Below are 24920 nucleotides of genomic sequence, written 5' to 3' on the forward strand. Positions count from 1 at the left end.
ACACATTTAGTACATTTCCTGTACAGAATTATTTTAATACTCTCATTGTAACTTTTGCATGTTATTTTTTCTAGGCATCGGATGTAATTTCTTCGGATTTCAAAACGTAGTTTTCGCCATCATTGCCAGAACATCGCAAGGTACGTCTGTCGGGGCAACAGTGACCTCTAGAGTTCATTGAGGAAGCCTGTAACGCCAATGGAATACTGCATATTCATCTGACTGAATGATGTCGTCACCACACACAGAACAAAAACATGAATAACTTGTGAAAAGATTAACAAGGAAGACACGTCACTATTAGACATTTTCACTTTTATTATAAAAAACAGTATTTAAGTCCACAGTTTGTGTTCGCTTTGTACAGTAAAAAATATTAAATTAAACTCCCAAAGTTTATAGCAGAAAGATAGAGAGGGTGAACTTTGGGGAAGGGAGACCGTCTCCCCAGGAGGAATACGAAGGGGGAGATAAAGTCCATAGGGAAGCAGCAAAGGGGGCGAGGCAGAAAGAAGCTCCTTTCTCCTCATTTCTGTGCAACACAGTTCATTTGGATCGACCTCCTGATTCCTCACGACCGGAGAACCTCGGAAAAACAAAATACTATGAAGGAGCCTGAGGCCGCGCGCATTCACATCCCAGCCCACGTAAAGGTTTCAGGCACACAGGTATGCAGGGCCCCTCCCCAAGCCTCCCATGCTCCGCGCCCAGTGTCTCTACAGGAAGGAGTGCACAAACATTCCAGGGAGGAGGCTCGCACGTTTGCAGGAGCAAGAGAGTCCCGTCCAGCGTCACACCTTTGTGATACTTGAGGGTTTGGGCTGGGACGCACCACCAATCCCTTCAACATCTCAAGCTCTCAGCAGAACTTCAACAACTGCAAAACACTGACACTGAATAGGCCCCACTCAGGTGGCCCAGACTAAAGACCTAAACTATATCTGCATCTGAAAGAGTCAATAACAAAAATAGAATTCTATAGTAGCAGACGCCCCCCCCCCCCATCAGAAAAGCAATAAATAAATCCAAACATTGAATTAAAAAAGGGAAGATATGCATCATGTTTGGGTTTACATTTATAATAACATCACTCTGGAGGACAGAAACGGACTGAAGGTAAACAAAATAATTGCATGAATTAATCACTTCTTTAATGTGTGACCACTTTTAAAATCTTAGAAACATTTATGTAAAAAGGCAAATGTCAGCCCCGACTTCCCGCCGAAACTAGGACTTTTCTGGTCCTCCGGGGACGAAGGAGGAGGAGGCGGCGGGGCTGTTTGGCACCACCCACTTTGTCCATCGTTGGCAAGAAAAATATATTAACAGCAATAACTTACAATTCATTTACTCTAATTTACTTAACGACTGGTTTGATTTATTGTTATCTCCCATAGGAAGTTCAGTTCAACGCATCTTTATTGAAAACAATTAAATAACATTTGTTAATAGTATAAAAAGAAAAGGCTAAGTAACAATAACACTGTCCTGGGTGGTTGTGCGAAGTGCTGAGCGCCACTGGCTCAGATTGACACTTGAACTCCTACATGATGTCTAAAGGGTTGTGATTGAGGTTCTGATTCAGGGGGTCCTGACTGCCACCCCCCGGCCCGTGGAGACCCGCCATGCCGCTCAGCTGCGAGAGCATGGCACTGTCAGACCCAAACTGTTCTAGAGAGTTGTTCTGCTGCTGCTGCGGTTGAGGGACCACCATACCTGGGTGGTGCTGGTTCAAGTGACCCGGATGTGGGGATCCCGTCTGCAACTGCGGCGAGATGTGGTGTGGCGACGGCTGGGGCTGCATGCGAGGAGACGGGCTGGAGCGCGGCGGCTGGGACTGTGGTCGGGGCGAGGGCTGCGGCGAGCGCACCTGGCTAGCCAGGGAGCTGGACAGCGTCTGGCCCTGCAGATGCGGGGACGGGGCCATTTGCTGGGGCGGTTGGGGGCTCATGGGGTTGTTGTGTTGGGCCGGGGAACCTCCGGGACCCAGATGCTGCTGCTGTTGCTGCTGCTGGAGGAGCCTCTGGTGCAGGGCCTGCTGCAGGAGGGCCTGGGAGGATGGCGCTCCACTTTGACCAGGCTGAGGTGGGGGACCTGCAGAGCCCCCGGGTCCACCGTCGCCCCCCGACAGGCCAGCCATGGCCTGCTGCTGCTGCATCTGGAGATGGTGCTGGTGCTGCAGCCGCTGCTGCTGCAGCGCTGCAGCCTGCTGCTGAGCCACCGACCCGGGGTAACCCTGCACCTGCTGAGCCGCAGCTCCAGTGGGTTGCTGTGGCCCGAGAGGGGGGCCTCCTCCAGGACCCTGTCCCACCGACTGTGGCTGCATCCCTGGCTGGGGAGTGTAGCTCTGCCCCTGTGGTGGCTGAGGTTGCTGGAACTGCCCATGATTTACTCCCATTTGTTGCTGTTGTTGTTGTTGCTGCTGCGGCGGTTGCTGTAGATGTCTCCTCATGAACATCTGCCGGAACTGAGGGTTGTTGAGATTGGCCATCTGGGGCCCCTGGCCCTGAACCGCTCGGGTTCCACCCTGCTGTTGCTGCTGGAGTGCTGCCACCTGCTGCTGCATCTGATGCTGCTGCAACTGCTGTTGCTGCATCTGCTGCTGCTGCTGCAACTGTTGCTGCATCTGCTGTTGCATCTGCTGTTGCTGCTGCATCTGCTGTTGCTGCTGCATCTGCTGTTGCTGTTGCTGCTGCTGCTGCAGCTGCGCCATGGCGGCCATGTTGACATTGGCGCCGCCCTGTCCGGCCAGGTGCATCCCGCCCTGTCCAACGGCTGCAGCGTTCATGTTCACCTGCTGGCCAGCTCCGGCCATGACATTTCCGACCGGACCTCCGTTGGGTCCTGGGACTCCGCCGGGCCCCCCACCAGGTCCTCCCTTGTACTTAGAGGCCCTCTGCTTGATGAAGGCTGCCATGAGTTGTGGGTTGGACCTCAGGATGTTGAGGACTTGCTGCTGCTGCAGCGGTGAACTTGGCGAGCGAAGAGTCCTCAGAAGATCCTGGAGAGCGTTTTGAGGGATGTTTCCAGCAGCGCCGACACCAGAGATTGCTCCGGGGGGAGGTCCTCCAGGCTGCTGCTGCTGTTGTTGTTGTTGGTGGAGTTGTTGTTGCGCCATGTTCATCAGTGCAGTATGACCCTGTGCCTGTTGCTGCTGCTGTTGTTGTTGTTGCTGCTGCTGTTGTTGTTGTTGTTGTTGTTGCTGCTGTTGCATTTGCTGCTGCTGCTGAGCCACCATCATGGCAGGATGTCCCATCTGGTTCATCATGGCTTGCCTCTGCGGGCCCGCCCACTGCTGCTGCTGCTGAGGAGCACCCATCCTCTGGTGCTGCAGCTGTAACTGAGGGCCCATCTGTCCCGGAGCCAGGTTACCCTGCTGCGGCTGCTGTGGCTGCATGGGCCCTCCAGGAGCAACCATCATCCCGGGGGGAGCGTTGTGTTGCCCATCCATGTGTCCTCTGGCCTGCACTGCAGCCTGGGTCTGCGGGGACACACCCTGGGCTCCCACCATGGCCACATTCCCCGGGGGTCCCATGCCCACGGGTTGATTGGGAGCCTGCTGGTGGTGTGGGTGAGGAGGCATCAGGCCCACCTGGGCTGCTTGTCTCTGGAGCGCCATCTTCCTCTGAGCGTCCGCCACCTGCTGGATCTTCATGGCGATCTCCACAGCGGCAGGAGGCGGTCCTGAGGGGGGCTGAGCTGCGGGCTGGTTTGGAGGCTGGGGGCCACCCACACTTCCAGTGAGGGAGCCGCCGCTGGGGGGCTGCTGGGGAGGGGTCGCAGAACCCAGGATTGGTTTCCCTGGAGACTGGTGGAGCGGCGAGGAGCCCGGCGGCCTGTTGGTGTAGGGAGGCATGTTGGAGGGGTGTTGCTGGAGCTGCTGCTGGTTGCCCGCTCCACCTGGCTGGTGAGTGACTTGAGGGAGCATGGCCTGATGTTGCGGGGAGCCCATGACGCCTGCAGAGCCCCCTCCGGACATCTGTTGGAACTGGTGATGCAGGTGATGTTGAGGGGGCAGACCCCCCTGGGGTGGCATCCCTGCCAGCTGCTGCTGGGCTCCAGGGGTCAGTGCCTGACCCGGCACCGGCGGTATGGTCTGCGTGGGTGTCTGGGGGGTGGGGGGCTGTGTTCCGCAGGACGTAGGAGTGCTGGGCGCCGTGATGTTTCCAGGGGATGGAAGGCCGACCACGGGGCCTCCTCCTGTGGCGGGCTGGCCGACCCGCTGCATGCTGGCCATCCTCCTCCTCAGCATCTGCGCCTGCTGCAGCCGGTGCTGCAGCTGCTGCTGCCGCAGCTTCTGCTTGATGTTGAGGCAGAAGGGCACGGGACACTTGTTCTCCTGGCAGTGTTTGGCGTGGTAGCAGCACAGAGCGATGAGCTGCTTGCAGATGGGACAACCGCCATTGGTCTTGCGCTTGCAGCTCTTGGTGTGCTGGACGACCCGTTTCATCTTCTGGCAGGACGGCAGTGAGCAGTTGGCATTGCGGCACTGGCAGGCGTGCACCAGCGACTGGATGCAGCGCTGAATGCTGAGGCGCCGTGAGTCTCCCGGGTGCTGAGTGGCAGCGGCCGACTGGTTGTTGCTGTCGTCGTCCAGGCCCAGTCCCAACTTGTCCATTTTATGCTCGTGACCTTTAGTGTTGTAGCAGGTGATGCACAAGTCGTAGTCCTGCAGGGAGAAATGGAGGGAGACGTCATGAGTAACAGCCACCGAGGAAGCAGTCCAGCCCTGACGAGTGCAGCCAGCCTCACCTCACACACGGTGCAGTGGAAGCGTGTCTCCACGTGGTGTTTACACTCGTTGCAGGTGTAGACAAAGCGGTCTTGGCTCTGGTTGTGCAGCTCCACCAGCATGCACATGGAGCTCCACTTGGACCTCCGCAGCGAGCTGAACTCCAGGTGCTTGTCCCGGGCCAGGGTGAGGAAGGCATCGCGGCCGTCCATCAGGTCACAAGCCATGAGCGTGTCTGGGTCGGTGATGGGAGGCAGCGAGTTGGCGGCAGGTCCGGCGATGAGCCGGATGACGAAGAAGACCTGTGGGGGGAGGGAAGACGTGAGTGGAGGTCTGGTCGGAGAAGACTACTCCAAAGCAGGATGTTCAGGGAGCGCACCTCCTTGTGTTTCTCCATGGTGGCGTAGAGTTTCTGGGAAAGGTCGTTGGACACGTTGGGCATCCCTGGTTTCTTCTTGTTGGTTCGACTGAGGCTGCTTTTGTTTTTGCTCGTCTTCTTGTTGTTCTTCTTTTTGGCATTCTTGCTGTCTCCCTTCCCAGCCTGCGGGCAGACGTGGAGTCAGCATCACAGGAAAACAATATTCTGAGGTTTAACTTGGACTCACGTCTGTGCTCTCATTGGAGGTGCTGTTCTCCTCCCTCTTCCTCTCCTCCTCCTCCTGCTCCAGCTCCTTGATGCTCTCCTCCAGCACGTTGGGCCAGAAGTCGCCCTCGAAGTACGGCAGCTCCTTGGCGCTAGTCAGGCGGTCCTCGGTGGCCTGTTTGAAGATGTCCTAGAATGGAGATGGAGATTCAACGCAGCAGGTTCAAGCTTACATTCAATGGTTTTGACGAGCTTCATAAGTGAACTCAGGTTCTCACCTTGTAGTCGTGGATGATGCGTTCAGAGACAGCCTTGTCCAGCATCTTCTTGTACCACTCCTGCAGTCGCTTGGGCTTGGGGATCTTCTGGTCAGCGGGGTGACAATGGAAGATGTAATCATCGCCCTCGCTCGGTGGGCAGGCCCAGATGTGACCCGCAGTGTACCTGCAGACAGACTCTTCGGTCAAGGGCTGCGCTCTGAGCTGACTCACGCTGCAGTTCTGCTTACCCGAGTCGCTTCACATACTCCAGGTACCCGAGCAGGATCTCGTAGTAGACGGCAGTCCTGAGCTGTCGAGGCTTGAAGAAGTGCACGCTGTCCAGGTAGGAGATGTAAACCCGCCTCTGATTGGGCGGAGGGCAGTCGGAGCCGTACTCCTGGACGTGCATGCCGAAGAAACACACGTCTGTGCCGTCGATTTCTTCAAAGGCAAACAGTGCCTTCATGCGGTACGGGAACGACTCAGACATCTCGCCGCTGTCCACAAACCTGGAGGCACAAACCAGACATCCATCTTGAATCCCCCCAAATCTGACCTTCACTTGGATTGATAAAACGTGTCGGAAAGGAACAAAAGTTCACCTGGACTTCATGCCCGGCTTCACCTCCACCATCTTGTCTGACACGTGCACCACGCGGATGGTGACCTCGCCAGCTTCAGGGTTGTTCTGACGCTTGAGGTAGTCGTTCACTCGAGTCTCCAAGAAATTCCCCAGCTTGGTCTGTGGAAGGCCTGCCAAGGATGAATGGACACAAAAACACATCAAAACAGAACAGTGTGGATAAAAAAATCCAGAAAGAATGTTCTGGATTAGTACTGCTTGAAGTGAAATGTATGACAGTCCAGTTTCAGGGGGAACGTGGCCTCTTCAGAGCTCAACTCATGGTTAGAAACGATATCACGCTACTGGACAGTGGGTGACGGCCTCAAAAGACATACTGAGCACTACATTTCAAGTAGCTCAAGTTGTATAAATAATAAATAAAGTCAATGGCGCCCTCTTTCGGTTTAACTTGATAATAACTCAGATTTTTAAGCGCAAAGTTTTCACACACTCTTAGATCATCGCGCCACTCAAATTAAGCTCATTTTATGTAACTTAAATTCAAAACGTCTGCAAATGTTCTAGGAGACTGTCGGTCAGTCCAATTCAGGACAAGAAAACATTATCCTCTTGACGTCTGAATTTAGTAGCTCAACTGCTGGTTACTGGTTCCTTAGATCTCATTGACAGACTAGACAGGCCGTGAATTCAAGTCTGTCGAAAAGTTCACGCTCACAACTTCGATCCAATCCGTGCTACAACAGTGAATCTCTTCTTTTGGCCAACAGACTTTCACAACAGAGTTGAACATTGTTGCTTCAACAGTGAAGAGCAACTGAGGAGTTGTTGGAAAAGGTTGACTCACGTTTGGCAGCATATTTGTTCTCCTTCCGGGTCTTGTTGGCCACTTTGAGGCAGTTGTCACACACGAAGCTGCAGGGGCAAAAGAAGCATGGTCACATGTGGCGGCAGAAAGCTGGACTTTCTCTCTCCTGCGACTAGAAAACACTTCATGTATCCAACACAAGCTCTGCATACAAATGGAGGCCTTTAACAGTCAGGGCTGAAACCCCGATGGATTTGTTGAGAGAGGAACGGCACGACACTCACCCCGACGGCCAGATGGTTTCATTGTGCAGGACGCAGATCTGATGCATTTTACGACCGCAGTCGTTACATTCCACCAGTCTGAGGGGAACATGTACAGTTACTACACATCAAAGGAAACGGTTCATCAATTAATAAGATCAAAGGGGACATACAGCTCAGGGTCCAGAGTATCGTTCTTCTTTCTCTGAAACTGATCTTTGTTGATGGACCTGAAACAGAAACCACATGACTCTTATCAATTATCAGAGCAGAATGTGAATTGTAATGTCTCTATTTAAATGAAATCCATTATAAAACTCGAGTACAAAAAGGAAGATCTTGGTGCGTGGATTTCAAGCTCCTCAAAAGTTCTGGATTCCCAGAAAATGAACCATGAAAAAGCAGGAGCTCAGCTCTAGTGTCACTCCAGTAGCCTCCAGAGTTGCCCAACACGTCAAGTGCTGCGTGAGCCTCTGTGTCCAGCCAGTCAGCATCTCACACTTCACCAGTGTCTGTGTTAGCATGTCCAGTACAGGCAGTACACCATGGACATGCAAACACCGGGACCACAATGAGCTTGTTTGAACATCTCAAGTCCAATTTGAAAGTTATAGCATCTTCTCTCAAATTTTGGATGCCTCAGTCGTTAAACTTTTCAATAATGCTTCCAAGTTCTGAAGGAAATCATACAAACATCAAGGAATTTACTGGTTGCCTTGCTGCAGACATGAGCTAAAGATCAGAAGTCTATAGAGTAAAACATACACCAACTACAGTCGTTCGAGTGATTCATGGAGGCCAGAACACAGTCAAAAAAGACAATCACACACAACACAATGAACAATTTAGTTCGACAACAAAAGTTACTCACGTTTGGGGCTGTGAGGGGTCGTCTCCCAGGGAAACGGTCTCCCCCTGGATTTCGTTGAAACACTTCTCACAGAAGTGGTACCTGTCAGCAAGAAGCCCATATTTTGGTGAACTACACCGTTCGCCATCAGCACAGCCAATCACAGAGAGGGCACGAAGAAGCAGCCGCCAATCAGGGCAGGAGAGGCCAGGGGGCGCGCACACACAGGAGGAGGCAGAGGGCAAGGTAGGTCGTCGCCAGCAGCCAATCGTGATGCAGGATTTTTGTGTGGGCAGGTGTTTGAGTTTGAGAGTAAATTTCGGGCGGATGATTGGTCACACCAAAGCAGGCCAATGCAGACATCACAAGCGTTAAAAAGGAGGGAGAGAAGAAGGAGAAGGGAGGGGGGGGAGATGGGGGGAGTCAAAATGAATATTTTAAAAAGCGTGTGACAAATTAACACATGTAAGACAAGGACAATGGAAGAGGGGTGGGGGGCACATGGTGGGACAGACAGGATGGAGACAACCAACAGAGGACAGAGAGCCAAGGCAAAGCAAAGATTAGCATCAGACGTCCAGTGGTAAACAACAACAACATTACAGCAACATGTGAGACCACTAGGAGCTGCGGTGGAGGGGTGAGGATGTGAGTTTCCCAACAGGGTGGATGTAAAACATGGTAAAGCAACAAAGACCCATCATCCTTCCAGTTCATTCATAGAGTGGGCGCCAGCTCGCCGGGACCCCACTGCATCAGTATGGCCAACGCCCACTTTATGAACCAACAAGTCGTGGAAATGAAAAATAGTGATCATGGAACCATTTATGCCAAATTCAACTGTGAGTCCACCAATCACTGTGCAGGAAAGATAACTTCCTGGCTGCACGGCACCGGTTCGCACTAGTGTCCCGAAGGCCCTTACCTGTTCTGGTAGCTGAAGTAAGCGGCATCCCGTTGGATGGTGCACAGCTGTTTCCCATAGCAGCAGAGCGTTTGAGGGGAAAATTCATACTGAAAAAGAGAGGAGGAAATGCTAGTCAGTACTTCTGTCGGCTGACTCATCAGGCCGGGTACCCAGCAGCACTTAGAAAAAGAGGCGCACCTTCCGCCCACAGCAGTAGCCGAGACCCTGCATGACCGGGTCGATCTCCGCCTCGAACACCTCGGCCAGCTTGGAGCAGTACTTGTAGACCCGGGACGTCTTGCGGTTGTACAGCCAGGCGTTGTTGAACATGAGCGAGATGTCTTCCACGTACTGCCAGGGCTCCTGGTACTGCCCCGTGTCCAGCTTGCGCTTGATGGTGGACAGATCCATGGGGTTCTTCACGATGTCAAAGTAGTCCTGAAGGGACACCGGTGCCGTCGGGAGTTGAGAGGTGATGGAAGCAAAAGGAGGTGGAGCAGCAAGTCGACAGAGGAGAGAAGAGTGGGAAAGAAGAAGAGCGTCATCATGGTTGAGGGGTTGCAGTCATCCAGGAGGGACCAGAGGAGGGAGAGAAGAGGGTGCAGGGAGGACATTGTTGAGCACTGCAGAGAAGAGGTACGCGTGCAAACAGAGAGACATGACAACTTCCGCCCTCCAACTCTTTGCTTTGCACCCCTCGTCCTTTGCTCCGCAAGACTGTTGCCTCCTCCTCTGATGAAGGACCACTGTCATCCTTTCAGCAACCAATTCAGAAGCATTATTCAGGCACACAGTGTGCATGAAAACCTTTGTGGTTTAAGTTCAGGGTGCAAAACCAAGGCCAACAGAGCAACAGCAACAAGCCGGCAGAGCTTTATTCTCCCTATAGTACAGTGGTTGGCATCAGCAGTGCCAGCGGCGTGGAGTGGTCGTGGTGGCATGAAAACCAGCCAGGCTGAGGCAAAGCCAGGGCAGCGGAGCCGCAGATTCTCCTCACGTTTCCATCATCTGGAGCCAAATGGCTTCCAGAACTAGTCATTGATTAGATGAGCGACAAGAGGCAGATTCCAAAATAAAAGTGTGAATTACACACAGCAGGAGCAGAGTTTTGGTCCCCATGGCAACAGGGTTTGGGAGATCTCTGTTGAGCCTCTGCATTATTAACTCAAGCAAGAGCGCCCGTACATCAGGGGTTGTTATTGCAGTTGAGCCGCACATCCACGCGCTGTGCACCTGAACACCAACACACTGCTGCTGGTGAGGAACTGAACTAGAAAGCTAGCAATGGGAAGCCAGGATGGCAGCGACGCAAGTGAGCCACAATGAACGAGGATTCGAGATGATTTGTTTTTCTGTGAGTCAAACATAAAAATGAAGTAAACAAAAGTAATACACTCATGGACATATGAACGAGCTTGAAACCAATGACATCAGTAGAGCCAACGATGAGAAAAGGGATCATGGACACAATAGTAGGAAGCTCAAAAAAAAATAAAGACCCTTGTTCTTCAATCATGTTGTGTGTGTCTGCCTGGTCATAATCAGATTTTGGGGAATGGATTTATAGCAGGAGGAAAAGCCACCAGGTCTTCCACTTTGTTGTGCAGTGACTGCTTCATAACGGTCATGACTAACTTGCTCCAACAGGAAGAGCGAGTAATTTTTCATCAGTGATCATTGGTTTTCGCTCACATGCGGCCAGAGTCATTGCTTCTGTTTAAAAATGACAATTCAGTATCACTTTGGGCATGCAATGATGAAAGATGGAAGAAAAATGAGACAGACCCCGAACACAAAATAAAATGGCTATGGCAAAGGTGAAAAAAATATTAAAGATGGGGGAAAAAATAAAATCAAAATAGCTACGTTTGGAGAGGAGTTGAAGCAAAATGGCAGCCAGTGCAGTCCCTTACCAGGTTAGTTTTGTTACTAGTTCGAATACGTACGGGTATTCCCAGTAACTGGGGGTCCACCGGCTGACGGAAGGGCAGGGACTCGGGGTCCTGCCGGTACAAAGCCTCCAGCGTGGGCATGAGAGCCTGCCGCAGCTCCTCGGGCTTAAAAACTGCAGAGCGGACCAGAGTTGGTTTGAAAGGCTTCGACCCACATCAGCGAGCAAGTGTAGAACTGAGGTACCTTTTCTCTTGCTCTGGGCCGCAGCTGGGGAGCTGCTGCTGCTGGCCGTGGACCCTGAGCCCTCCTGCTCCTCTTTGGGCTCCTTCTTCACCTCCGGCTTCTCTTCTTCACCAGCAGCAACAGCAGACTTGGGCTCGGTGGATGACGACGTGTCCATGGGCTCGCCTTTACACCCGTCCTCACACGACTTCTCTTTCTTTATCTGGGAGGATTCGCTTCCACTTTAAAAAGCAAGTCCCACCAGGACAGAACAGGAGTCACTCACCTCTGGTTTTTCCTCCATCTTGACATCAGGCGGATCCTTCTCCATCTTGCCCATGTGTTTTCCTTCTTCTTGAGTTTGGGTCTCCTCCTCCTCATCTTCCTGCTTCTTCACCTCTGTTTTCATGTCTTCCTGACTGGGAACAGGGTCCTCTACAGATGGAAACTTGGTCGTGGGGTCGGTGCTCGTGGTGACAGAGGCAGGAGAAGATACCTGGCCGTCAGCCGTCAGAGAAGGTTTCGGGGAGAGCTGCGCAGGGAAAATGAGAGGTTACATGTGGAGCAGAACACGTCTCGTCTCCGTGTCCTCATATGTTGGAGCATTGACTACTCACAGGAGTCTGCGGTAGCTGCAGTGGCACGTGAGCATTCTGGCTTGGCACAGACGAGGCAGGACCTGGTTGGGGGCCTGAGGCAGCCACGCCGCCCATTGGCTGCTGCGGAAGCTGACTGCTCTTCTCAGAGTTGACCATCAGACTCGATGGCTGTTGGTGCTGTGAGGGCTGCTGTTGTTGAGGAAGCGTCTGGGGTGTACTGGGCGTCTGTGGCTGAGGCGTCTGAGAGCGAGGCACCATGGGCGGGGTTTGGTGGGGCTGCGGGGTCAAGCTGCGCGCCGGCGAGGGCGAGTTTGTCCGCATGGGTGGGCAGTGAGAGAAGCTGTTGCTCTGGTTAGCAGTGGCAGATGAAGGCAAAGTGGGGAGAGGTCCGACACTGGAGACGCCAGCGGCGTTGGCAGGGCCTCCGGGGCCCAGTGAGCCCGGAACGGAGGAGGAGGCCAATGGTGCAGACGGGCTGCTGGCTGGAATGGACGGCGGCGTTGACATCTGGTTTGGCTGACGAGACAATAATGACAAAGATTTAATGCCAAACGTTTACAAAATAAAGTCTACGTCCACGTCTCCACACATCACACACATGGAGGATCGCTCGGCAGACTGCCGTCTCCAGTCAGGATCACCCAATGTCTCAGGGCGGTTTCACACTGTAGACTCTGTCTCGAGATGAAGCTCGTTCGGCTCTGAAGTCCGAGATGTGAACACAAGCGAGCGGGGTTTTGGCCGCGGACCTGATCCCTGCACTTTGTCTCTGGAAACTCTCCATGGGGGATGAGCTTCTTGCTTCAGGCGACTCGGCACTAGAAGCCAAAAACTATGTGTACAGCGCCACTCCACACAAATATGACAGATTTCCGACATTTTTGTTTCTGCTGTTTCCTAGTAAAATAACCGAGACAAGTCTCTTTCATGTTTACTTTTGGCTGTGCAACATTCTGTGTTCCGTAACATGACATGGGTTGAGGCCCAGAGGTGCGAGGCTGCACAGCAGGGGGTGCATCAGACTCAGGCCACCTGAGACACCTGAGATCTGTTTGCACCAAAGATGACCAACAAGATAAACATCAAAGTCACTCACTGGTGGCACCACAGTTTGTGATCCAGGCTGGCTCATACCAACAGGGCCAGAACCACGCCCTGGGCTGGACCCGGGAAACTGTGCCGACGAGAGGTATTGGTTCTGTAGCTGTGCAGCATTGGGCTGACCCATCCTCTGAGCTCCCAGGCCCAACTGGAAATGGAAGGAGCAAAGCAACGACATCAGAGGTGAAGACATGACGTTACGCATCTGTTAGGTCATCGCCAGTTCTCACCGGGTTCATCTGAGGCAAAGGAGGCGTCGACCTTTGGCCCATGGACTGCATCCCCATCTGCCCAAACTGGTTTAAGCCTGGACGGGAAGAGAGGAAGGTTTTAGGTCTCAAAACATAAAGAGAGAAAGGTTTCTATCGACATCTCATGCTTCTCTCTACCAGTTGGGTTCTGCATTCTGGCGACCATCTGATTGGGTCCAGTGGGGCGCGCCATGGACGGATCAGCAAGGGGACCATCTGAAAAGCAAAGCCCGGTGTCAGAGCTTCTCAGACGGACCGTTTGGCGAGGCACATCTGAAAACGGCTGCTCACTGGACTGTTGCCCCGGGGCCAGAGGTGGCTGACCCAGGCTCTGGGGCCCCTGCGGGAGGCCAGCTGGCGCAAGGCCCGGCTGACCAGGCATCATGCCTTGCTTCTGTAGTCGCGTCCTCCTCTTCTCCTCCAGCTCCTTCTGGATCTTGTAGATCTTCTCTGCAAGCAGGTGGTAGTACTCCGCCTAGATGGATCCGGGAATCAAAGGAATGTGTTTTGTCACTCGTGCAAAGGCTCTTCAAAAGTTGCTGTGCAGCTTCTTACCCGACTGTTGGCCGACTCGTACATGTCACCCTCGACTTTTCGAGCGTAAGCTACGAGGTTTTCCATCCTGCGGTCCTTCAGGGCAGCAGGGTCAGGCGTTGGGAAGATGGCCTGGACTCTGCTCGAGCAACAACACACAATGTCGTTTTACCAAACACGGAAGCCCTGACCGGCCCATTTGTGATTTCTAGTCTTCAGGGAGGTAGTTTCGGGGAACAGACTCACAGCTTGTGCACAAGGTGGTTGCGGAGGTCTTGAGTGATGTCTTCATGCCAAGACTTCCTCATAGCTGCAGAAGAAGGAGGCGCTGCAGTCGGCATGGAGCCAATGCTTGCCACGGCATCGTTCATTAAACTGAAGGCAAAAAGAAATCGGGTCACTCACTTTTTTTGTCAACGGCTATGACTAATAAAAAAGACTGACCTCTGTGCAGTCATGCTGTTGTGCAACATGGCATCTGGCAGAAGGGAGGACTGCTGGTTTGGCGGCTGCACTCCGACTCCACCATTCACTCCCATCGTGTTTCCTCCTTCAGGAATGTGAAAGCGCAGAGTTACCGACAGTCACATTTCTCACTGCAGGCAACAGTGGATGAAGAGCCGGACGCAGACACACACCCATGGAATTCATGCCCCTCATCCCAGGTTGCCCTTGCAAACTCTGGCTTGGCATGTTGCTCTGCGGCGGCTGCTGCTGCTGAGGGGTCTGGCTGCCCTGGTAGGTGAGGCCCAGGGCAGCGTAGGCCCGCTCTATTGAGCTGGGGTCGATCTGACTGGGAGGCGTGAGGTTGGGGGTGTTGGTCTGTCCACCTGGCACCCCCGGCCCTAACGAATTCACCAGACCCACTCCGGCACTGTTGACCAGGGCTGTGGGGAGACAGTAGGACGTTTGAATGGAACGGGGGAAAGCAAATGTCACAAGGGTGGAGCGGAGTCACTCACATTGCTGGTTCCTCTTGTCACCTGCGTTTTTGAGCGGTAAACATACAGGGCAGTCGTGTCTTGTGCAGTTCTTCCAGTGAGAGATGATCTGTCGTGAGGAGGCACAGTGCGCCACTGGACAGACAAAGATGGAGGGTCAAAAGGCGCTTCAGTATGAGCGGCTGCGGGAGCCGCTGTCAAGTCAAGGACCAGCGACGCTGAGCTACAGCTACAAGTCAACTCAAGCTGCTGCACCTCACAATCAAAGGGACAACTGGTGGTTGTAACCTTGTGATCGATGGTGATTCACTGACAATGAAAAGTGCGACTCACCCTGGCAGGACTTGCCAGCCTGGCAGTGAGTCATATGGTTGAGCACATTCTTCATGGTGCGACAGTGGGGCAGGTTGCACTGCCGCACTTCTCCGTTGGCCTGCTCCCGCCTTTGGCACTTGTGCGCGTGCAGCAGAAGCACCAGCTGTTGTTGGATCAACTTCCTCTTCTCAGGATCCGCTGTAGGTGGCGCTGCACCGGGACCAGCCCCTACAGCACCAAGCCCGACCTGAGCTCCTCCGACTCCAGCGGCTCCACCGAGTGAGATACTCCCCAGGCCTGGCGGCGGCTGCTGCTGCTGCTGCTGCTGCTGCTGCTGAGGAGCCTTGAGGATATAAAACAGCGTTTCATTCATCACGTTGGCGGCGCGACAGTCTGGACAGCGAGGATCCAGGTCCTACCATTCCCGGCATCCCTTGACCTGGTGGCATCTTCTTGTCCATGTTGAACTGAGCAGCCATGTTGTTGGGTAGGGCCGCCTTATTCTGGAGCTGAGGGCCCAGCCCGACTCCCGGCATCCCCTGTCCTGCACTCTGGCTGTACGGACCACCATAGGGGCCCGAGTTGGCCATCATATTCATCTGAGTGAGACAGAGAGGATGTAAGACAGGACTCCAGACTGCGGCTTCTTTCACCCCAAAATACTGGGGGTACACATTAACAATTCTAGATGTTTTCATACTTTCCCAGCATAAATCTGCTCCACAACTGAATTGGTTGTCTGCTTTGACTTGTCAGTCCTGTTTTCAGATTTCACATGCTCAAGCTAAAGTCAAGCCTCTTCCAAATATAGATGAACTGGTCCTCACACAAAACACAAGACTCTCAAAAACAAATCCATGATCAATACTTGCTCTTGGCGTGAAACATCTATATAAACCAAAATGTAGCGAAGGAGGCAAGAAACTCATTTGTTTGCCGACCAATTTGGAATCACCTCGTCCATAGTTACAGATACCAGCCCTGGAATTGAAACTAAAATCTGAACGACTTCATTCTAAAATGAATACAATGTTGAATTTCTGAGATCCCTACCTTGTTCAGTGCTCCAGCTTGCTGCGGTCTGATGCCCGACTGACCTCCGGGTACCATTTGTTGACCTCCTTGCTGCTGCAGCGTTTCTGCCAGCAGGTTCCCGTTGTTTCCCAGGCCTGGATTGCCAGAGTAGCCCATTCTGGGGGACCCATTCATCAGCGGAGCTCCCATCAGACCGGGCTGCTGTCCAGTGTTGCCCTTCTGTGCATTCATCATCGCAGCCGCCCGATTCAGCGATGCCACGCCACCGACCATCCCGGCCTGCTGCATTAATCCAGGTTGCTGCTGCGGCTGGCCCTGCAGTGTCATGCCTTGGGGTCCAGAGGAGGGCATGCCAAGGCCCCCCATCACGCCCATGCCCCCTCCATGTCCAGTACTGTTGGATGTTGGGCCTCCCTGCTGTGACGGTGGGCCACCGCGTAACAGCTCAGATAACTGTTTATGTTTGGCAGCTGCATCCTGGCCTCCACCAACGCCAAGCCCCCCAAGACTGGTGTGGAGCTGACCGACATCCCCCCCATTGGTTAGTCCCAAGTCTGACGAACTGATGAGCTCATCGGGAAGGTCGTGTTCCAGGTCAAAGAGAGAGCCAAAATCTAAGAACGACAGGAACATTTTCAGAGCAAAGATCAGAGGAGAATTGACACCAACTCCTGCACGACGGTTCTGGGTGCTCCAACTTCTCTCATGGGCATCACTGGCGGTTTGATCGGATGCCAAACATGGAGAGAGAGTGAACCAAGTGGTGCCAAGGTGTGAAGCCACAGAGTGGGAAGCATCACGGCACAGTCAGATGTGAGTGGGTTAGCACGGGAGCTGCAGCTCCGCAGTTTAGGTAGACTTATCACAGAACACAGATACAGAGCTTCTAAACTCAAGCGCAACATCAGAAAACCTAGACAAACCAAGTCACCAGCGGCTTCTCAACAGCAACTTTCAAGAAACCTTTTAACATTAAAGAGTGATAGAAATCTGCCATGTTTAAGCATCGCTTGTGCCACAAAGTTGCAAGGGAACATGTCAGTTTACAACCATACTGTACGAATGAAAATTGACCAAGCATTGATGTCCAACGAGTTAAACTGATGCTTTTCCTGAAGTTTGAAATGTGTACGGACAAATTCGCTTAGTTTTCAGACTCTGACCATGACATTGACTTTGAAAATATTTTTGCTGTCTCCAATTGTTTGAGCAAATTAACAATATTTATTCCGCGGGTTAGTGAAGAAAAGTGGCTTGAAGTTAGTAGTTTGAACAAGTAAACGGCAGGAGCAGCTCATTGTCAAGGAGCAGAGGCAGACAATGGACGGGGGACGAGAATGGCTATCGCCGGAGAACAATTGGAAAACTCAAAAGCTCGGAACAAAGGAGATGAAATGAGTCTATTTCCAGACGGTGATGAACTTAATAAAACGATGGACACAGTGCAAGCAAACCACACCGGAATATGTGTCGAGCATCAACTGAGGCTTTGAGCAACTTTTAACGGCGAGTCGGAACAATAGCCAGCAGGGAGCGAATAGTTCAGGAAAAGTGGGAGAACCGACCGAACCGAGGGCGATTTCGAAGACATTTCATGGGACCTGGACAGTTTGTGTGTTGATAAACAAACAGAGGAGGCGATTGGCGGCAGATCGGGGCTTTAGTTCAACGAAGCTCTTCTTTTCTTCGTTAGCCGGCTGATGCCGATTAGCTCGTTAGCTTTCTCAATCGGTCACCGTTACTTTCTCACTGCGCTTTTACGCAAACAAACAGAGCTTCTTCGCCAGATAAACACTCTCGGGAGTTTTTGTCTACTGTATCATCGGTGGGTTTTGTTCGACTGGTGACTGGGGCCAAGTTTGGAGGAGCCCTGGGCAGCTCGACTCTCCCATTGTTTGGAGGTGGATCTTAATAGTTTGCGGCTAGTTAGCATGTTGCGGCTAACGCTTCAAAACATTCCTGCTCCAAACTCGTTTGCGGCTCAAACACGAGAGTCTGGCGACTTTTTCAAACCCCAGCTCAACTCCACTCGGTGTTGTGAGGCTATTCACGCGAAAGAAGGAAGCGAAAACTCCGGACTGTTTTGCTTTTAGTGAGTGACAAAAAGTTGAACGGCGATTGTTTTCTCCCGGGAGTCCACGGAAATCATCTAAATTGAACGTTGATTTCCGCGGTCTGGTACTGAACACAAAGCAGGTATCGAGCTTGTACTCACCGTTTCCATCACTCGCAGACACGGATAATGCCGGGGACGACAGCTTGGGCCTCTTGGCTGACGGCGGGCCAGACTCCAGGACATTATCAGCCATATTTTTGACGAATTAAAAATGTAAAAAAAAAAAAAAAAAAGAACCAATGCAGTATATCCACAGAGGGCGAACCGTCGCCTGGCGTCTCCTGCTGGTTCCCCCACCGCTCGGGGGGACGGTAGGGGAGGAAAGTGGTGGGCTCTCGGAGTGGCCCTCTCTCCGCTCAGATCAGTCCCCCTCCCCTGAGTCCGTCTCTTCACAGATTTGAACAGGAGGTGGGAAGGTGGAGTCGGTCAGAAAGGAAAGCGTGCGGCCCTCTGACAACCTCATGGAGCCTCTTCAGCCTCACACAGGACCGTGTCCAAAGAGGTGAGCGCCGGGCTCCGGCCGCTGCTGAGCGCCATCGCCGGCGCACAAATCCCGGCCGCCAAAAACACCACTTTGGCCGAAAAAAAAAGCTTGAAAAAGTGGCAACACTGGCTAAAAATCCTGCTCAAAGTATCGCAAACATTTCACTTGTGTGTTGGGTCATGCAAGGCACTGGGTCCGGACCGGCATGTCGCACGGTTCGGATGCAGGGAGGGAAACCCCTGCGAGGACAAAAAAAAAAAAATCACGAGTCGTGTGCAACTGATGCAGACCTTTATTTCTTTGCAGGCAATTAAACTGCGCTAATTGCCAGTCGACTGGTCGAATTGGTTCTGCGGAAGCTTCGGGTCCTTTTCATAAAAGTACAATTTCCCCGGCAGGAAGAAGAACAAATCTCACGAGAGGAAATTGGCAAAGCATGAGCAGATGCCAAACGCTCCAACTTGAGCTTGAATCTGGCGTCCGACAGGAGCCGAATCCTCGGTGATGGAGAAATGCCCCCTGCCTGTCGGCTCTCTTTAAACCACTCTTTCTTTCCACCGCTCCCTCCTTCCCGGCAGCAATTTATTTATGTAATTGTCTATGCGGGCTCTTTCCTTCCTCCACGACGGACGCATAATTATGTTTCATGTTTTGCAGGTTTTTCCTCCTCGTTTTAAAAAAGATCCCCCTCTTCCGCCTCTCCGCTCCGTAAAACACCCCCTTCCTGCCTTCCTTGGATTTCTCCGAGTATTTCCTTCTCATGCATACATTGATATCACCCACTCGCTTCTCCCTCCGCGCTTTCGATTCCGGACCGCGGTGGTCCGCCTCTCCCCTTTCACCGCGGACGAGGTCTGGACGCTCGCGGCGGCTCTCCGGCGGTGTTCCGGAGCGGCTGCAGTCGGTAGCCGGAGTCGCTCCTTCCCTTATCTCCTCCTGTTTCTGACGGTCTGTCCGCACAAACAAAATGGCGGCTTGTTGTTTCTACTCCTCTGATACGGGGGGAGGGTTGGAGGTACAGCAACATTAGGCGTGAAGGGGAGGAGGAGAGGAGGGAAGGAGAGGAGCCGCGATCTTCGGACGTGTTCGTGACTGTCCGGAAAACTGCTCCGGCCAGAGCTGTCGCCCGATACTCGGCTTCAGCGACTTAGAGAAAGAGTTATCGCTTGAGTTTAGCAACGCACACCCACCAACTCATAGAAAATGGAAAGTCAAACACTATAAAAGTAAAGTTCTATGAAGACGTGTTTCCCCACAAATATCAAAGATAAATTGCCGTATTAACCTGCAGTCCCGGATACAACCCCCCAGTCATACTCTCGGGACCAGAATGGTCTTTGTTGCCAGACACTTTCATACAAGGAATTTGACCTTAATTTGGGGTAAAATAAAGCGTCTGCAAACGCACATCCACAGTCCGGACATTAAAAGGTCCAGACGGGGGTCAGCAGGGATCTAGTCCTCTCTGCAGTCTCAACAGCCCGCTCCCAGTCCTGTCCTTTCCGCGGTCCGAGCCAAACCAGTCGGTGATGGAGGAGCACCCGATGAGTCATGGGAAGAATGTTCCCTCTCAAGTCCACTCGCCAGGGCCGCCAGTGTTTCCGGCTGATCCCAGCTGACCGACAGCCTGCAATATGTTTTGACCCTGGTCAGTTGGAGGTGTGCTCCTGGGATATGAAGGAGCAGAGGACTCTGGTTACTACTTCCAAGAACAGTGTTCCTCTTCTGGGCGAGATGCTGCAGCTGAGATCCAGTTTGAAATAGTTTTGAGGAAGCGTGTGACACACGTCAGTGACATGTTCAGCTCCTCGCTCAGTCAGTAAGGGGCTCTCTGTGACGGATGGAGCTCCAAGACCGAAACCTACAGCACAGTCCAATGGTTGAACACATTTATTCCACTGAAGACAGGAGCGAGGAAGACTCTGTGACACAGTTTAAGGTGGAATGTTCCCTCAGTCTCATAGAAACTTGAATCATTGAAACAAATCTGTTCATCATTCTTACCTCATCGCTTGTGTTTGATTGTATCAGGGACAATGAGTTCCCACTCCACCACAGCAGACATTTTAAAGTGTTTTCGCTCATGATTTTAGAAATCCATTGCTTTTTCTTATTAAAATCAGTGCTGTTGTCGCCCCCCTGCAGTGTGTTGCTTCACGTGTTGCTTACGCCGAGACGCTCTACCTGCGCTATCTCTGCGCACAGGCTTGCTCGACTTCAGCCACCGTCTTCGGCACATCAGATGACAGAATCAACGGAGCGGCAGAGTCCTGAATCAGCACGTTATCCTCGATCCTCACACCCATACCTCGAAATCGCTCGGGGGCCTGGCCGTTGTCTGCATTGATGTACAGACCTGGAAGGAGAGAGGCGAGGTCAGGAGGAGGAACGACAACTGAAGCCTGAAGAGCAGCCACTCTGAACCCAACAGTCAGTCCAGTCACCAACCAGACCTCCACTTCACTTCACATCCTGTCAGGGAAAACCCTACAGTCATGGCCAGAAGGTTTCACCTGGTTCGATGGTGATGGCCATCCCCGGCTGCAGAGGCTGAGAGCGCGACAGCTCAGGAGTGTCATGGACATCCATGCCCAAATAATGACCCGCATGATGGGGGCAGTAGAGTCTGGCAGCCTGGACGGAATGGACGGGAGTGTTATCTACAGAGCAGCAGAACAAGCTGCTCCTCGGAGCTGGACGTGTCCAGACGAGAAGGACGGGCTTCTCTGATGGTTACCTTCAGAACGTCAGCATCACTGGCGCCGGATTTGACCACGCCCAGTCGCTTGAGCTGCTGTCCCAGAAGAGCCAGCATGGTGCTGTAGATGTGGTCAAGGCTGACTCCAGGGGTACACAGGGATAAGCAGGCGTACTGGACCTCCAGGATGGCTTCATACAACTCTGCCTGGACCGGGCTGAACCTGGAACAGCAGGGCCGGACACAGGTGAGACAGAGCTGCTGATGATTTGGAGACAAAGGGACTTACTTTCCATTGACTGGCCAAGTCCGTGTGATGTCACTGACATAACCAAAGTATTCACAACCACCATCGAGCAGGACCATCTCTCCATCCTGGAGAGGAGAGAACGTTAGCCACACGCAGAGCACCAACAACACGGGTTGAGAGCAGTGAAAGCTCCAGGAGTGTGACAGGTGGTCATCATGTTAATATAGACTTTTCTGCAGACCTTCACAATCTGGTTGTTGCTGACGTAATGGAGGGTGTTGGCTCGATTCCCGCCGGCCACCACAGGTTGATACGCCAGGAAGTTTGCCCCGCCCACACGGCTTTCAAAGTCAAACTGCAAGTTCAAAGAATGGAACCAACAACATCCACTCCACTTGAGTACACAGTTAAAATACACAAGTGAAACATGAGAAAAAAAACAACAGCCAACTCTGTTCAGGGACTAAGTACATGCAGCATCATCCACATCTATTCACATTCAGTGATTAACTCACTTCCTATTATATATATATATATATATATATATATATATATATATAAATATCATTTCTCTACAGAAAATCTTAATTTGTTTGTATATGGAATGAACCGGGGCTCTCAAATCTGTGGCCCATGGGCCAATTGCAGCCCTCATGATGCAGTTTTGGGGGGTCCAAGTTTAGCCTCAGTGTGGCCCCCACAGAGACCCTGCTTTGTCCAAAGTGAGATGCCGAGCAAACACTGTACGAGTGAGTTACAACAAATGCCAATTAGGCTTTACCCTTGGACTCAGACGCCCCACTATTGTACTGAGCACAAGGGTGCAGCTAGTTGACTGTTATCTGGAGCTGGTGGTCTTCTCTATAGAAGACCATGAAGCAGAATGACTTCTCACTGGACTGCCTCTGGTGCCCCCCTCAGTCACTTATAAATAACATTTCAGTGAAACAAAACTCTTCTCTCGCACCGTTGCAAATAGGACCGCTTCATCCACGTCACCATGTGAGAGCGCCATCGTCTTCCGATAAGCCTAGCATCCAAACAGAGAGGAGGAATGGAAACAGGTTTCCCAGATTTTGTTTGAAATGAAGTGAAAAGACAGATAAAGCAGTGACCTGTGCCGTGATACGACCGGCTTCCTGCATGAGCGCCACCTCCGCCGAGCTCTTAAACGCCCGCAGAGAGTGTATGAGTGGCCTGAGGGTGCGAGGGGTCGCCCCACTCTGTATCAGGGGAAGCAGGTATGACCTGTGGAGCCGAGGGTGGGGCGGCTGGGACCCGTCGTACCACAACTCAGTCCCTGGGGAAAGTCAAGCAGACTCGACATCCACAGCTCTCCTGTCAGCCGCCAGCGTGGAAGCTAAACCCACGCACCTTGAAGGCTCTTCAGAACGACTCCCAGCTCCTCCGTGCTGTGAACTCTCTCAATGCCAGTCAAAGCAGCGGCGCCGTCTTTCCCGGAGCGGGGTCCGTCCCACAGCTCTCGGCCCGGGTCTCTGCGAGGGACGAACAAGATGGACTTGTCTGGTCGCCCTTTACCATACAGAACCAAGGCACTGTCGGGCTCCAGGAAGCCACTGAGATAGAGGAAGTCCTGCGGAGCAGTTCAAAGTCAGCCATTATCTGAATCCACCTGTCAGCAAGGTCCAAACACACACCTGGTTTTGGTGGAAAGGATAAGGTATGTCATTGGTCATGTAGCGAGTGGGATGGGACAGAACAATGGCCACATGGGTTCTGGAGGGGTTGGAGGGTCCGAGCCGGTCAGACTGCTCCTCGATCAGACAGGCCAGTCGGTGTCTGCGCAGCTCGAATTCCGTCTGTGTCAAGCCCGGAGTCACTTCACCTGGACACACGGGTCAGGAGCTCTGAAGTCATCAGAATGAAACATCGCTGTCTGGATTGAATAGAGACGTCACCCGTCCAAGAGCTGGACCAGCACCACTTTGTCTTACCATGCTTGAGGAGGTGAGGGTGGGTGAAAGGGCTTGGCTGGCCAAGGTAGCGATGAGGGACCGTCTTGGGTTTCACACCACCAACCGTCACAGACACACTCCTGCAGGGGCACCACGCTCGGCCTGCACAGAGACAACAGCTTCTTTAATCACTCAACTTTCTGGACAGGCAAGTATAAACATGCTTATTGGGTCACTTTCATCAAATGGGTTTCAATGGAAGTTCAGACCCAAAATAAAGATGCAGATAAAGATTTCACATTCATCCTTTTAAACTCCAATTCTGCTTCCAAAAATATTTGGGACTTAACATCCAGATTGCCACGAATGAAGCAACAAAACAAAAATAAAATCAAAATAATAGCAGAAGAACCAGAAGACCAAAGACATTAATCGAAAAGTTAAAAAAAATATTCTGCCCAGGGAACTAAAAATTTGGTCCAATATATCTGATGAAATAGTTTACACACCAGAAGAATTCATCTTGTTCAAAAAGAAAGGAAGATAAGGCAGTTCAAAAACTATCATTAAAGTTTATTTAAAGAAAGTGAAGTGAACGCACAGGATAGAAAAAAGACGATTCATAAGAAAACGGAAATCAATGTTGATCACAGGAAATGAATAAGTCAAAAAACATATTAAAATAATCGCACATGCCATCCGTATTGACAACCAGTAGATGGGAGTCCTGTGCTCACCTGGGCTCCAGCAGTGGCGGGGCAGCAGCCGCGCAGCAGCCCGGACAGAAGCGGCTGCAGACGGCAACATCCTCAGGCTGACGCGGGGAAGGACACGGAGCGTCACCGCTTGCTGGCTGATACGGGATATGGCTCTGTCAAAATTCAGAGAAATTAACTAGATAGAACAGGACGTCGGGACACAGGCGACGTATTTCATAAAACACGATGAAAAACTAGTAGTTTTATTTGACAGCTAAACTTGCTAGTGTACTTAAGCTAACGAGAGAAGACGGAGGGTTATTTCGCCCCCAGTTTAGTCCCCCAGGCGCCTCGCGAGCACGAGGAGGATTTTGACTAATATATGGATATGTAAAGCTTTATAACATAGAAAACTATTAAAAAGTTCTCAGAGTTTATCGATCCATCAAGTCACACTCAAGGCCGCGTTCCAATTATAAGCTCACTATCAGTCAATATGTGCTTATGTCTGCATCACCATCCTTATATTTTAGTATAAACCCAGAAGGGCGTCATGGCTGGGAATTGAAGTGACACGCTCCACTTGAGGTGGAGTCGATATGGAACTTAGGAAGAGCTGCAGTAGGGCAGCTCTCTTCAAATTCAGTCTGCGGTCTGACAGCACCGCTAAACACCACCAGTGGCAGGTGAAGGTGGAAGCGAGTGGTTATGGCATCACATGTGGATAACTTCAGGTGCACAACACAAGTGGGACGTTTTCCAAATGTATGTTTCTCTGTACTTCAGCTCGGACACAGTAATGAAGCTTGGTGTGAAGGGAGCGCTGCCTGGAAGCCTCCGCTCTGAACACATACTTGCCCATATACAGGTACATCCAGGCT

At 52.1% G+C, this 24920-nt stretch overlaps 2 protein-coding genes across 5 annotated transcripts; both read right to left on the reverse strand.

The window, feature by feature from the left end:
- Window positions 1-298: 298 nt before the first annotated feature.
- ep300b (E1A binding protein p300 b) lies at window positions 299-19478 on the reverse strand. 4 transcript variants are annotated; one of them, XM_053850761.1, is made up of 30 exons: window positions 18093-19478; window positions 15896-16491; window positions 15262-15441; window positions 14861-15185; window positions 14549-14662; window positions 14225-14473; window positions 14031-14136; window positions 13833-13961; window positions 13608-13725; window positions 13344-13527; window positions 13191-13268; window positions 13032-13108; window positions 12797-12949; window positions 11719-12216; window positions 11388-11633; window positions 11123-11324; window positions 10933-11051; window positions 9185-9424; window positions 9005-9093; window positions 8101-8181; window positions 7403-7459; window positions 7251-7328; window positions 7006-7073; window positions 6178-6328; window positions 5824-6084; window positions 5594-5759; window positions 5338-5505; window positions 5112-5273; window positions 4753-5034; window positions 299-4669 (listed from the first exon to the last, which is right to left on the reverse strand). In XM_053850761.1, the coding sequence occupies exons 1-30, from the start codon at window positions 18184-18186 to the stop codon at window positions 1544-1546; spliced, it is 8397 nt and encodes a 2798-aa protein (XP_053706736.1). In that variant the 5' UTR covers window positions 18187-19478; the 3' UTR covers window positions 299-1543. The 4 variants fall into 4 exon arrangements, with proteins under 4 accessions (XP_053706736.1, XP_053706735.1, XP_053706734.1 ...); XM_053850760.1 differs by having other exon boundaries at window positions 8101-8211; XM_053850759.1 differs by having other exon boundaries at window positions 10900-11051.
- A 632-nt stretch (window positions 19479-20110) lies between these two features.
- On the reverse strand, window positions 20111-24587 carry xpnpep3 (X-prolyl aminopeptidase 3, mitochondrial). The gene is made up of 11 exons (XM_053851973.1): window positions 24079-24587; window positions 23381-23503; window positions 23084-23271; window positions 22800-23019; window positions 22541-22725; window positions 22393-22455; window positions 21667-21780; window positions 21465-21550; window positions 21215-21398; window positions 20991-21111; window positions 20111-20833 (listed from the first exon to the last, which is right to left on the reverse strand). The coding sequence occupies exons 1-11, from the start codon at window positions 24146-24148 to the stop codon at window positions 20667-20669; spliced, it is 1521 nt and encodes a 506-aa protein (XP_053707948.1). The 5' UTR covers window positions 24149-24587; the 3' UTR covers window positions 20111-20666.
- Window positions 24588-24920: the final 333 nt, after the last annotated feature.

The sequence above is a fragment of the Synchiropus splendidus genome, chromosome 19 (assembly GCF_027744825.2).
Source record: "Synchiropus splendidus isolate RoL2022-P1 chromosome 19, RoL_Sspl_1.0, whole genome shotgun sequence".
In the NCBI taxonomy this organism is placed as follows: Eukaryota; Metazoa; Chordata; class Actinopteri; order Syngnathiformes; family Callionymidae; genus Synchiropus; species Synchiropus splendidus.

Excerpts from the sequence above, each read along its gene's own strand:
- ep300b (XM_053850758.1), bottom strand. The coding sequence starts at position 18,186 with ATGGCTGATAATGTCCTGGAGTCTGGCCCGCCGTCAGCCAAGAGGCCC. Across the intron at positions 11,634-11,718 it reads TGCAGCTACCGCAGACTCCT|CTCTCCCCGAAACCTTCTCT; the intron begins GTGAGTAGTCAA and ends TTCCCTGCGCAG. Across the intron at positions 5,506-5,593 it reads GCATCATCCACGACTACAAG|GACATCTTCAAACAGGCCAC; the intron begins GTGAGAACCTGA and ends TCTCCATTCTAG.
- xpnpep3 (XM_053851973.1), bottom strand. The coding sequence starts at position 24,148 with ATGTTGCCGTCTGCAGCCGCTTCTGTCCGGGCTGCTGCGCGGCTGCTG. Across the intron at positions 23,272-23,380 it reads CCCTCACCTCCTCAAGCATG|GTGAAGTGACTCCGGGCTTG; the intron begins GTAAGACAAAGT and ends CCGTGTGTCCAG. Across the intron at positions 23,020-23,083 it reads ATCCTTTCCACCAAAACCAG|GACTTCCTCTATCTCAGTGG; the intron begins GTGTGTGTTTGG and ends ACTGCTCCGCAG.